The 15,000-nt window shown below is 44.0% G+C and overlaps 1 protein-coding gene across 3 annotated transcripts in view; it reads left to right on the forward strand.

Annotated features, from left to right (window-relative positions):
- LOC128635660 (trafficking protein particle complex subunit 6b) overlaps positions 1-12,194 on the forward strand; it is a 15,314-nt gene extending 3,120 nt beyond the window's left edge. For 2 of the 3 annotated variants that reach the window (XM_053688751.1, XM_053688753.1), the window contains exons 2-7: positions 3,451-3,628; positions 3,783-3,850; positions 3,951-4,068; positions 8,994-9,077; positions 9,159-9,252; positions 9,458-12,194. In XM_053688751.1, the coding sequence (XP_053544726.1) occupies positions 3,545-3,628; positions 3,783-3,850; positions 3,951-4,068; positions 8,994-9,077; positions 9,159-9,252; positions 9,458-9,489 (480 nt within the window). In that variant the 5' untranslated portion in view covers positions 3,451-3,544 and the 3' untranslated portion in view covers positions 9,490-12,194. The remainder of the gene's footprint in view (positions 1-3,450; positions 3,629-3,782; positions 3,851-3,950; positions 4,069-8,993; positions 9,078-9,158; positions 9,253-9,457) is intronic. The other variant, XM_053688754.1, reaches the window with a different exon arrangement.
- Positions 12,195-15,000: the final 2,806 nt, after the last annotated feature.

The following is a 15,000-nucleotide window of genomic DNA, read 5'->3' on the forward strand; positions in this document are numbered from 1 at the left end:
TGCTTGAGGAGCAGTAGTCACATAGAAATAGACAGTACAGTGCTTGAGGAGCAGTAGTCACATAGAAATAAACAGTACAGTGCTTGAGGAGCAGTAGTCACATAAAAATAGGCCTACAGTGCTTGAGGAGCAGTAGTCACATAGAAATAGACCTACAGTGCTTGAGGAGCAGTAGTCACATAGAAATAGACCTACAGTGCTTGAGGAGCAGTAGTCACATAGAAATAGACCTACAGTGCTTGAGGAGCAGTAGTCACATAGAAATAGACATTACAGTGCTTGAGGAGCAGTAGTCACATAGAAATAGACCTACAGTGCTTGAGGAGCAGTAGTCCTATAGAAATAGACCTACAGTGCTTGAGGAGCAGTAGTCACATAGAAATAGACCTACAGTGCTTGAGGAGCAGTAGTCACATAGAAATAGACCTACAGTGCTTGAGGAGCAGTAGTCACATAGAAATAGACATTACAGTGCTTGAGGAGCAGTAGTCACATAGAAATAAACAGTACATAATGTCTATGCTTAGAAGGTCCAAGAATGGCCTGTTGAGTGATACAGAAACTTTTCATTTTTTTGTTTTTTTTGTTTCCATGCCATTTAATTGTTGACTATGATTATTTAACGCATAGATTGTGCCTCTTTAATTATCCTTTATGTATATTATGTAATTGAAACTGTACGTTTTGGATGTACTAATTGCTGTACTGGTCTACTTTTTCTTGAAAAATTTAATAAAAAAGATAAAATTAGAAATAAACAGTACAGTGCTTGAGGAGCAGTAGTCACATAGAAATAGACCTACAGTGCTTGAGGAGCAGTAGTCACATAGAAATAGACTGTACAGTGCTTGAGGAGCAGTAGTCACATAGAAATAGACAGTACAGTGCTTGAGGAGCAGTAGTCACATAGAAATAGACAGCACAGTGCTTGAGGAGCAGTAGTCACATAGAAATAGACAGCACAGTGCTTGAGGAGCAGTAGTCACATAGAAATAGACAGTACAGTGCTGAGGAGCAGTAGTCACATAGAAATAAACAGTACAGTGCTTGAGGAGCAGTAGTCACATAGAAATAAACAGTACAGTGCTGAGGAGCAGTAGTCACATAGAAATAGACAGCACAGTGCTTGAGGAGCAGTAGTCACATAGAAATAGACAGCACAGTGCTTGAGGAGCAGTAGTCACATAGAAATAGACAGCACAGTGCTTGAGGAGCAGTAGTCACATAGAAATAGACAGCACAGTGCTTGAGGAGCAGTAGTCACATATAAATAGACAGTACAGTGCTTGAGGAGCAGTAGTCACATAGAAATAGACATTACAGTGCTTGAGGAGCAGTAGTCACATAGAAATAAACAGCACAGTGCTTGAGGAGCAGTAGTCACATAGAAATAAACAGTACAGTGCTTGAGGAGCAGTAGTCACATAGAAATAGACCTACAGTGCTTGAGGAGCAGTAGTCACATAGGAATAGACAGTACAGTGCTTGAGGAGCAGTAGTCACATAGAAATAAACAGTACAGTGCTTGAGGAGCAGTAGTCACATAGAAATAAACAGTACAGTGCTTGAGGAGCAGTAGTCACATAGAAATAAACAGTACAGTGCTTGAGGAGCAGTAAATATATAGAAATAGACAGTACAGTGCTGAGGAGCAGTAGTCACATAGAAATAAACAGTACAGTGCTTGAGGAGCAGTAGTCACATAGAAATAAACAGTACAGTGCTTGAGGAGCAGTAGTCACATAGAAATAGACAGCACAGTGCTTGAGGAGCAGTAGTCACATAGAAATAGACAGCACAGTGCTTGAGGAGCAGTAGTCACATAGAAATAGACAGCACAGTGCTTGAGGAGCAGTAGTCACATATAAATAGACAGTACAGTGCTTGAGGAGCAGTAGTCACATAGAAATAGACAGCACAGTGCTTGAGGAGCAGTAGTCACATAGAAATAGACAGTACAGTGCTTGAGGAGCAGTAGTCACATAGAAATAGACAGTACAGTGCTTGAGGAGCAGTAGTCACATATAAATAAACAGTACAGTGCTTGAGGAGCAGTAGTCACATATAAATAGACAGCACAGTGCTTGAGGAGCAGTAGTCACATAGAAATAGACAGCACAGTGCTTGAGGAGCAGTAGTCACATAGAAATAGACAGTACAGTGCTTGAGGAGCAGTAGTCACATAGAAATAGACAGTACAGTGCTTGAGGAGCAGTAGTCACATATAAATAAACAGTACAGTGCTTGAGGAGCAGTAGTCACATATAAATAGACAGTACAGTGCTTGAGGAGCAGTAGTCACATAGAAATAAACAGTACAGTGCTTGAGGAGCAGTAGTCACATATAAATAGACAGTACAGTGCTTGAGGAGCAGTAGTCACATAGAAATAAACAGTACAGTGCTTGAGGAGCAGTAGTCACATAGAAATAGACCGTACAGTGCTTGAGGAGCAGTAGTCATATAGAAATAAACAGTACAGTGCTTGAGGAGCAGTAGTCACATATAAATAGACAGTACAGTGCTTGAGGAGCAGTAGTCACATAGAAATAAACAGTACAGTGCTTGAGGAGCAGTAGTCACATATAAATAGACAGTACAGTGCTTGAGGAGCAGTAGTCACATAGAAATAAACAGTACAGTGCTTGAGGAGCAGTAGTCACATAGAAATAAACAGTACAGTGCTTGAGGAGCAGTAGTCACATAGAAATAAACAGTACAGTGCTTGAGGAGCAGTAGTCACATAGAAATAAACAGTACAGTGCTTGAGGAGCAGTAGTCACATAGAAATAAACAGTACAGTGCTTGAGGAGCAGTAGTCACACATAAATAAACAGTACAGTGCTTGAGGAGCAGTAGTCACATAGAAATAGACCTACAGTGCTTGAGGAGCAGTAGTCACATAGAAATAGACAGTACAGTGCTTGAGGAGCAGTAGTCACATAAAAATAGACAGCACAGTGCTTGAGGAGCAGTAGTCACATAGAAATAGACAGTACAGTGCTTGAGGAGCAGTAGTCCTATAGAAATAGACAGTACAGTGCTTGAGGAGCAGTAGTCACATAGAAATAGACAGTACAGTGCTTGAGGAGCAGTAGTCACATAGAAATAGACAGTACAGTGCTTGAGGAGCAGTAGTCACATAGAAATAGACAGTACAGTGCTTGAGGAGCAGTAGTCACATAGAAATAGACATTACAGTGCTTGAGGAGCAGTAGTCACATAGAAATAGACCTACAGTGCTTGAGGAGCAGTAGTCACATAGAAATAGACAGTACAGTGCTTGAGGAGCAGTAGTCACATAGAAATAAACAGTACAGTGCTTGAGGAGCAGTAGTCACATAGAAATAAACAGTACAGTGCTTGAGGAGCACCACGTAGAAGGAGACAGCTTAGGGTAATAGTTATACAGAGCTTGATAAATTTATGAGATAATGCTCCTTATTAACAGATAAATGTATACTGCAAATAGCTGTGTTGAGACAATAGACCACCCAATGGGACAGTGAGAGGAGTGAAGATCGTCTAAAGCAACACAAGACAACATGGCGGATGAGACATTGTTTGAGCTCCTACACATGGAGATTGTGCTTCACGTTTATAAGAGCATGGGGCAGGATGACGATGAGGTGAGTCTTCCATGAAGAAGCAGTTTGATATCAGAAGTTTAAAATACACTTATCTGGGGCTCCGACCCTAAGAGCTTATACGTTTTATAATAATTCCTCCTCTTACCCATAAAAGATGGTTTCCTGAATGTACTAATTATTGTAAATGTTGTAGGATCAAGGCAAACATATTCATGTCCTGGAGAATATGGGATTCCGTGTTGGTCAAGGACTCATTGAGAGGTAAATCTATATCTAGAAATCTGTCTCTCCCCCACAGGGTGATACAAACACAGTGTAAGGGCCATATAGTCTGAACCGTTTGTCCTTTGGCTTTTTGAAGGTTAACAAAGGACAGCCCCTCATTTAAAGATGAACTTGAAGTTGTGAAGTTTTTATGTAAAGATCTGTGGACAACCCTCTTCAAGAAACAGATTGATAACCTGAGAACAAACCACCAGGTACTAAGCATGAATCTTCCTCATATTCCATTACTTTTCCAATAAGCACTACACTTAATGACCCTATTATCTTATAAACCTGCTGCTGATTCCTCCCCTTATCCCATAAGCACTGGGTCCCATGACCCTATTATCTAATAAACCTGCTGCTGATTCCTCCCCTTATCCCATAAGTGCTGAGTCTCCCTGACCCTATTATCTAATAAACCTGCTGCTGATTCCTCCCTTTATCCCATAAGTGCTGTCCTCCTGACCCTATTATCTTATAAACCTGCTGCTGATTCCTCCCCTTATCCCATAAGCACTGGGTCCCCTGACCCTATTATCTAATAAACCTGCTGCTGATTCCTCCCCTTATCCCATAAGCGCTGGGTCCCTCTGACCCTATTATCTAATAAACCTGCTGCTGATTCCTCCCCTTATCCCATAAGCGCTGGGTCCCTCTGACCCTATTATCTAATAAACCTGCTACTGATTCCTCCCCTTATCCTATAAGCACTGGGTCCCCATGACCCTATTATCTAATAAACCTGCTGCTGATTCCTCCCCTTATCCCATTAGCGCTGGGTCCCCTGACCCTATTATCTAATAAACCTGCTGCTGATTCCTCCCCTTATCCCATAAGCACTGGGTCCCCATGACCCTATTATCTAATAAACCTGCTGCTGATTCCTCCCCTTATCCCATAAGCACTGGGTCCCCCTGACCCTATTATCTAATAAACCTGCTACTGATTCCTCCCCTTATCCCATAAGCACTGGGTCCCCCTGACCCTATTATCTAATAAACCTGCTACTGATTCCTCCCCTTATCCCATAAGCGCTGGGTCCCCTGACCCTATTATCTAATAAACCTGCTGCTGATTCCTCCCCTTATCCCATAAGCACTGGGTCTCCCTGACCCTATTATCTAATAAACCTGCTGCTGATTCCTCCCCTTATCCCATAAGCACTGGGTCTCCCTGACCCTATTATCTTATAAACCTGCTGCTGATTCCTCCCCTTATCCCATAAGCACTGGGTCCCCTGACCCTATTATCTAATAAACCTGCTGCTGATTCCTCCCCTTATCCCATAAGTGCTGGGTCCCCCTGACCCTATTATCTAATAAACCTGCTACTGATTCCTCCCCTTATCCCATAAGCACTGGGTCTCCCTGACCCTATTATCTTATGAACCTGCAGCTGATTCCTCCCCTTATCCCATAAGCACTGGGTCTCCCTGACCCTATTATCTTATGAACCTGCAGCTGATTCCTCCCCTTATCCCATAAGTGCTGGGTCCCCCTGACCCTATTATCTAATAAACCTGCTGCTGATTCCTTCCCTTATCCTATAAGCACTGGGTACCCTAACCCTATTATCTAATAAACCTGCTGCTGATTCCTCCCCTTATCCCATAAGCGCTGGGTCCCCTGACCCTATTATCTAATAAACCTGCTGCTGATTCCTCCCCTTATCCCATAAGCACTGAGTCCCCTGACCCTATTATCTAATAAACCTGCTGCTGATTCCTCCCCTTATCCCATAAGCACTGGGTCCCATGACCCTATTATCTTATAAACCTGCAGCTGAATCCTCCCCTTATCCCATAAGCGCTGGGTCCCCCTGACCCTATTATCTAATAAACCTGCTGCTGATTCCTCCCCTTATCCCATAAGCACTGGGTCCCATGACCCTATTATCTTATAAACCTGCAGCTGAATCCTCCCCTTATCCCATAAGCGCTGGGTCCCCCTGACCCTATTATCTAATAAACCTGCTGCTGTATTCTCCCCTTATCCCATAAGCACTGGGTCCCCTGACCCTATTATCTAATAAACCTGCTGCTGATTCCTCCCCTTATGCGATAAACACTGGGTCCCCTGACCCTATTATCTAATATACCTGCTGCTGATTCCTCCCCTTATCCCATAAGCACTGAGTCCCCCTGACCCTATTATCTAATAAACCTGCTGCTGATTCCTCCCCTTATCCCATAAGCACTGAGTCCCCCTGACCCTATTATCTAATAAACCTGCTGCTGATTCCTCCCCTTATCCCATAAGCACTGGGTCCCCCTGACCCTATTATCTAATAAACCTGCTGCTGATTCCTCCCCTTATCCCATAAGCACTGGGTCCCATGACCCTATTATCTTATAAACCTGCAGCTGAATCCTCCCCTTATCCCATAAGCGCTGGGTCCCCCTGACCCTATTATCTAATAAACCTGCTGCTGTATTCTCCCCTTATCCCATAAGCGCTGTGTCCCCCTGACCCTATTATCTAATAAACCTGCTGCTGATTCCTCCCCTTATCCCATAAGTGCTGGGTCCCCTGACCCTATTATCTAATAAACCTGCTGCTGATTCCTCCCCTTATCCCATAAGTACTGGGTCCCCTGACCATATTATCTAATAAACCTGCTGCTGATTCCTCCCCTTATCCCATAAGCACTGGGTCCCCTGACCCTATTATCCAATAAACCTGCTGCTGATTCCTCCCCTTATCCCATAAGCGCTGGGTCCCCTGACCCTATTATCTAATAAACCTGATGCTGATTCCTCCCCTTATCCCATAAGCACTGGGTCCCCCTGACCCTATTATCTAATAAACCTGCTGCTGATTCCTCCACTTATCCCATAAGCGCTGGGTCCCATGACCCTATTATCTTATAAATCTGCAGCTGAATCCTCCCCTTATCCCATAAGCGCTGGGTCCCCCTGACCCTATTATCTAATAAACCTGCTGCTGTATTCTCCCCTTATCCCATAAGCACTGGGTCCCCTGACCCTATTATCTAATAAACCTGCTGCTGATTCCTCCCCTTATGCGATAAACACTGGGTCCCCTGACCCTATTATCTAATAAACCTGCTGCTGATTCCTCCCCTTATCCCATAAGCACTGGGTCCCCCTGACCCTATTATCTAATAAACCTGCTGCAGAATCCTCCCCTTATCTCATAAGCGCTGGGTCCCCCTGACCCTATTATCTAATAAACCTGCTGCTGATTCCTCCCCTTATCCCATAAGCACTGGGTCCCATGACCCTATTATCTTATAAACCTGCAGCTGAATCCTCCCCTTATCCCATAAGCGCTGGGTCCCCCTGACCCTATTATCTAATAAACCTGCTGCTGTATTCTCCCCTTATCCCATAAGCGCTGTGTCCCCCTGACCCTATTATCTAATAAACCTGCTGCTGATTCCTCCCCTTATCCCATAAGCGCTGAGTCCCCCTGACCCTATTATCTAATAAACCTGCTGCTGATTGCTCCCCTTATCCCATAAGTACTGGGTCCCCTGACCCTATTATCTAATAAACCTGCTGCTGATTCCTCCCCTTATCCCATAAGTGCTGGGTCCCCCTGACCCTATTATCTAATAAACCTGCTGCTGATTCCTCCCCTTATCCCATAAGCGCTGGGTCCCCCTGACCCTATTATCTAATAAACCTGCTGCTGATTACTCCCCTTATCCCATAAGCACTGGGTCCCCTGACCCTATTATCCAATAAACCTGCTGCTGATTCCTCCCCTTATCCCATAAGCGCTGGGTCCCCTGACCCTATTATCTAATAAACCTGCTGCTGATTCCTCCCCTTATCCCATAAGCGCTGGGTCCCCTGACCCTATTATCTAATAAACCTGCTGCTGATTCCTCCTCTTATTCCATAAGCACTGGGTCCCCTGACCCTATTATCTAATAAACCTGCTGCTGATTCCTCCCCTTATCCCATAAGCACTGAGTCCCCTGACCCTATTATCTAATAAACTTGCTGCTGATTCCTCCCCTTATCCCATAAGCACTGGGTCCCCCTGACCATATTATCTAATAAACCTGATGCTGATTCCTCCCCTTATCCCATAAGCACTGGGTCCCCCTGACCCTATTATCTAATAAACCTGCTGCTGATTCCTCCTCTTATCCCATAAGCACTGGGTCCCCCTGACCCTATTATCTAATAAACCTGCTGCTGATTCCTCCCCTTATCCCATAAGCACTGGGTCCCCCTGACCCTATTATCTAATAAACCTGCTGCTGATTCCTCCCCTTATCCCATAAGCCCTGGGTCCCCTGACCCTATTATCTAATAAACCTGCTGCTGATTCCTCCCCTTATCCCATAAGCACTGGGTCCCCCTGACCCTATTATCTAATAAACCTGCTGCTGATTCCTCCCCTTATCCCATAAGCACTGGGTTCCCCTGACCCTATTATCTAATAAACCTGCTGCTGATTCCTCCCCTTATCCCATAAGCACTGGGTCCCCCTGACCCTATTATCTAATAAACCTGCTGCTGATTCCTCCCCTTATCCCATAAGCGCTGGGTTCCCCTGACCCTATTATCTAATAAACCTGCTGCTGATTCCTCCCCTTATCCCATAAGCGCTGGGTCCCCCTGACCCTATTATCTAATAAACCTGCTGCTGATTCCTCCCCTTATCCCATAAGCGCTGGGTCCCCTGACCCTATTATCTAATAAACCTGCTGCTGATTCCTCCCCTTATCCCATAAGCGCTGGGTTCCCCTGACCCTATTATCTAATAAACCTGCTTCTGATTCCTCCCCTTATCCCATAAGCACTGGGTCCCCTGACCCTATTATCTTATAAACCTGCTGCTGATTCCTCCCCTTATCCCATAAGCACTGGGTCCCCCTGACCCTATTATCTAATAAACCTGCTGCTGATTCCTCCCCTTATCCCATAACCTCTGGGTTCCCCTGACCCTATTATCTAATAAACCTGCTGCTGATTCCTCCCCTTATCCCATAAGTGCTGGGTCCCTCTGACCCTATTATCTAATAAACCTGCTGCTGATTCATCCCCTTATCCCATAACCTCTGGGTTCCCCTGACCCTATTATCTAATAAACCTGCTGCTGATTCCTCCCTCCATAAGCACATTGCATTAACCCTTTATTATTGTGTTGTTTCTATATAGGGAACTTTTGTCCTACAAGATAATCGGTTTCTGCTGTTGACTCAGATTTCTAACAGTAAACAATACTTAGAGGAGGCGCCAAAGGTAAATGTCTAGCTTCCTGTGTAAGTAATGACTTGTATGGCATCTTAGGTACGGTATAACCATCCTCTCTCTCTCTCTCAGTTCCTCGCCTACACCTGCGGCCTTATAAAAGGTGCCCTGTCTAATTTGGGGATCAGTAGTTTGGTCTCAGCAGAAGTTCCCATAATGCCTTCCTGTAAGTATGATCAGTGTTCCCATACAATGACCCTATGACCGTCAGCTGATATTGGATGACTTGTCATGTAGCACATGATTTTACAGCTTATTTTAAATGAATCTGCAGTGCTCAGAGATAAAATAGTTATGGCTCTATTACAGTCTGCTGACTTTCACTACTTCTCAATTTATGTTTTTTTTTTTTTTTTTTTTTTCCTCCATAGGTAAATTCCAAGTTGTCATTTCCAGATCGTAGCAATGTGTAGAACAGTATTTGGCTGTTTTTCACCATGGAGGGGAAGACCTTTTTATATACATTTTCTAGCAGTTAGACCGGAGATATTTACTATGCAAAAGAACTATTCTGGAATGGACAGAAATCAAATGACCTGATATTGGGATGGTTTATAACCAAACATTTTATATGATGGATAATTTATAGTGACTTTGGTTTAAAGCCAAAAGTGTGTGTGGTCTTTAAAAATGACGTTACAGTTGTGATTTAGCCTAAAGCGGTGTAATATCCCTCCCACGTCATAAAATGCTCATTTATTGCACTTCTTTCTCCGAGAGTCTTAGGGCTAGATTTATCAAGCCCCTACGGCAGCAAGTTCTCACAAGAACTTGCTCGCCGTGATTTTTCAAGCAGCGGTCACCAGACCGCTGCTTCCCTAAACTCTTCGCCACCTCTAAGGTGGCGAATTCAATCTCCTCTGTCGAGTCCGACCGAGGAGATTGACAGCTCCTGCCCGCACGTGATTGGCTGTGCGCGGGCAGGGGCGGGATTGCACGCGAGCGCAAAATTGCGCTCGTGTGCAATGTTAATTACGTACGGGTAATTTCGCCCCGCCACAGGCGAGCTGAGGTGTACAGGGGAGCGTATACGTGCCCCTGTACGCCTCAGCTATGATAAATCTAGCCCTAAGTCTGGAAACCGGTCATAATGTCAGTTTTCTACTTCCATGTGAAATCTATTTTAAAGAAACCATTATAAACTATTAATTTATTACAACCAGCCTGTTTCTCCATCTCCCTCTTGTCTACCCCATGCATCTCATTTACTTGTTTAATATAAATATAATACACTCCCGTATATAATGCAAAAACGTAGTAAAAGCATTTTCTAAGAGCCATATAATAAGATGTGAATTATACGCTGTATGTTGATTAAACTGTGAATAATTATCGGGTACGAAATGAAAATATACTGCTTTGTGATGTCGTCTTGTCCTTTTGTATTTGCTAATAAATCATTTAAAGTGAATTATGCATTTTCTTGCACTTTAGCACAACACGTCTGCATTTAGCATAAGTAAAGGGACTTTGTCAATAGCTTTGTTTAATCACTCTCTGAATATCCTGTGCTGGGGTAGAGATTTTGTGTGGCAAATTCTACAGATACTGGTCCAGAGAGCCATATTAGAGTATGCAGCACTAGAAAATGTGTATTTGTACACTTGTAGCCACCCATATATACACACCTAGCCAGCCGTATATACCCACATGTATACACACCTAGCCAGCAGTATATAACCGCATGTGTACACACCTAGCCAGCCGTATATACCCACATGTATACACACCTAGCCAGCAGTATATAACCGCATGTGTACACACCCATAGCTACATTTGTACACTTGTAGCCACCCATATATACACACCCATAGCTACATTTGTACACTTGTAGCCACCCATATATACACACCCATAGCTACATTTGTACACTTGTAGCCACCCATATATACACACCCATAGCTACACACCCATAGCTACATTTGTACACTTGTAGCCACCCATATATACATACCCATAGCTACATTTGTACACTTGTAGCCACCCATATATACACACCCATAGCTACATTTGTACACTTGTAGCCACCCATATATACACACCCATATCTACATTTGTACACTTGTAGCCACCCATATATACACACCCATAGCTACATTTGTACACTTGTAGCCACATACGTACACACCCAGGCAGCAGTATATAACCGCATGTGTACACATCTAGCCAGCAGTATATAGCCGCATGTGTACACATCTAGCCAGCAGTATATAGCCGCATGTGTACACACCTAGCCAGCAGTATATAGCCGCATGTGTACACACCTAGCCAGCAGTATATAGCCGCATGTGTACACACCTAGCCAGCAGTATATAGCCGCATGTGTACACACCTAGCCAGCAGTATATAGCCGCATGTGTACACACCTAGCCAGCAGTATATAGCCGCATGTGTACACACCTAGCCAGCAGTATATAGCCGCATGTGTACACACCTAGCCAGCAGTATATAGCCGCATGTGTACACACCTAGCCAGCAGTATATAGCCGCATGTGTACACACCTAGCCAGCAGTATATAGCCGCATGTGTACACACCTAGCCAGCAGTATATAGCCGCATGTGTACACATCTAGCCAGCAGTATATAGCCGCATGTGTACACACCTAGCCAGCAGTATATAGCCGCATGTGTACACACCTAGCCAGCAGTATATAACCGCATGTGTACATTACCTACGGGTAATTTCGCCCCGCCACAGGCGAGCTGAGGTGTACAGGGGAGCGTATACGTGCCCCTGTACGCCTCAGCTATGATAAATCTAGCCCTAAGTCTGGAAACCGGTCATAATGTCAGTTTTCTACTTCCATGTGAAATCTATTTTAAAGAAACCATTATAAACTATTAATTTATTGCAACCAGCCTGTTTCTCCATCTCCCTCTTGTCTACCCCATGCATCTCATTTACTTGTTTAATATAAATATAATACACTCCCGTATATAATGCAAAAACGCAGTAAAAGCATTTTCTAAGAGCCATATAATAAGATGTGAATTATACGTTGTATGTTGATTAAACTGTGAATAATTATCGGGTACGAAATGAAAATATACTGCTTTGTGATGTCGTCTTGTCCTTTTGTATTTGCTAATAAATCATTTAAAGTGAATTATGCATTTTCTTGCACTTTAGCACAACACGTCTGCATTTAGCATAAGTAAAGGGACTTTGTCAATAGCTTTGTTTAATCACTCTCTGAATATCCTGTGCTGGGGTAGAGATTTTGTGTGGCAAATTCTACAGATACTGGTCCAGAGAGCCATATTAGAGTATGCAGCACTAGAAAATGTGTATTTGTACACTTGTAGCCACCCATATATACACACCCATAGCTACATTTGTACACTTGTAGCCACCCAGTATATAACCGCATGTGTACACATCTAGCCAGCAGTATATAACCGCATGTGTACACACCTAGCCAGCTGTATATAACCGCATGTGTACACACCTAGCCAGCAGTATATAACCGCATGTGCACACACCTAGCCAGCAGTATATAACCGCATGTGTACACACCTAGCCAGCTGTATATAACCGCATGTGTATACACCTAGCCAGCAGTATATAACCGCATGTGTACACACCTAGCCAGCAGTATATAACCGCATGTGTACACACCTAGCCAGCAGTATATAACCGCATGTGTACACACCTAGCCAGCAGTATATAACCGCATGTGTACACACCTAGCCAGCAGTATATAACCGCATGTGTACACACCTAACCAGCAGTATATAACCGCATGTGTACACACCTAGCCAGCAGTATATAACCGCATGTGTATACACCTAGCCAGCAGTATATAACCGCATGTGTACACACCTAGCCAGCAGTATATAACCGCATGTGTACACACCTAGCCAGCAGTATATAACCGCATGTGTACACACCTAGCCAGCAGTATATAACCCATGTGTACACACCTAGCCAGCAGTATATAACCGCATGTGTACACACCTCGCCAGCAGTATATAACCCATGTGTACACACCTAGCCAGCAGTATATAACCGCATGTGTACACATCTAGCCAGCAGTATATAACCGCATGTGTACACACCTAGCCAGCAGTATATAACCGCATGTGTACACACCTCGCCAGCAGTATATAACCCATGTGTACACACCTAGCCAGCAGTATATAACCGCATGTGTACACATCTAGCCAGCAGTATATAACCGCATGTGTACACACCTAGCCAGCAGTATATAACCGCATGTGTATACACCTAGCCAGCAGTATATAACCGCATGTGTATACACCTAGCCAGCAGTATATAACCGCATGTGTATACATCTAGCCAGCAGTATATAACCGCATGTGTACACACCTAGCCAGCAGTATATAACCGCATGTGTACACACCTAGCCAGCAGTATATAACCGCATGTGTATACATCTAGCCAGCAGTATATAACCGCATGTGTATACATCTAGCCAGCAGTATATAACCGCATGTGTATACATCTAGCCAGCAGTATATAACCGCATGTGTATACATCTAGCCAGCAGTATATAACCGCATGTGTACACACCTAGCCAGCAGTATATAACCGCATGTGCACACAACTAGCCAGCAGTATATAACCGCATGTGTACACACCTAGCCCGCAGTATATAACCGCATGTGTACACACCTAGCCAGCAGTATATAACTGCATGTGTACACACCTAGCCAGCAGTATAACACTGCATGTGTACACACCTAGCCAGCAGTATATAACTGCATGTGTACACACCTAGCCAGCAGTATATAACCGCATGTGTACACACCTAGCCAGCAGTATATAACCGCATGTGTACACACCTAGCCAGCAGTATATAACCGCATGTGTACACACCTAGCCAGCAGTATATAACCGCATGTGTACACACCTAGCCAGCAGTATATAACCGCATGTGTACACACCTAGCCAGCAGTATATAACCGCATGTGTATACATCTAGCCAGCAGTATATAACCGCATGTGTACACACCTAGCCAGCAGTATATAACCGCATGTGTACACATCTAGCCAGCAGTATATAACCGCATGTGTATACACCTAGCCAGCAGTATATACCCGCATGTGTACACACCTAGCCAGCAATATATACCCGCATGTGTACACACCTAGCCAGCAATATATAACCGCATGTGTACACACCTAGCCAGCAGTATATAACCGCATGTGTATACACCTAGCCAGCAGTATATAACCGCATGTGTATACACCTAGCCAGCAGTATATAACCGCATGTGTACATATCTAGCCAGCAGTATATAACCGCATGTGTACACACCTAGCCAGCAGTATATAACTGCATGTGTATACATCTAGCCAGCAGTATATAACCGCATGTGTACACACCTAGCCAGCAGTATATAACCGCATGTGTACACACCTAGCCAGCAGTATATAACCGCATGTGTACACACCTAGCCAGCAGTATATAACCGCATGTGTACACACCTAACCAGCAGTATATAACTGCATGTGTACACACCTAGCCAGCAGTATATAACCGCATGTGTACACATCTAGCCAGCAGTATATAACCGCATGTGTACACACCTAACCAGCAGTATATAACTGCATGTGTACACACCTAGCCAGCAGTATATAACTGCATGTGTACACATCTAGCCAGCAGTATATAACTGCATGTGTACACACCTAGCCAGCAGTATATAACCGCATGTGTACAGACCTAGCCAGCAGTATATAACTGCATGTGTACACACCTAGCCAGCAGTATATAACTGCATGTGTACACACCTAGCCAGCAGTATATATCCGCATGTGTACACACCTAGCCAGCAGTATATAACCGCATGTGTACACACCTAGCCAGCAGTATATAACCGCACGTGTACACACCTAGCCAGCAGTATATAACCGCACGTGTACACACCTAGCCAGCAGTATATAAC

The sequence above is a fragment of the Bombina bombina genome, chromosome 7 (assembly GCF_027579735.1).
Source record: "Bombina bombina isolate aBomBom1 chromosome 7, aBomBom1.pri, whole genome shotgun sequence".
NCBI lineage: Eukaryota > Metazoa > Chordata > Amphibia > Anura > Bombinatoridae > Bombina > Bombina bombina.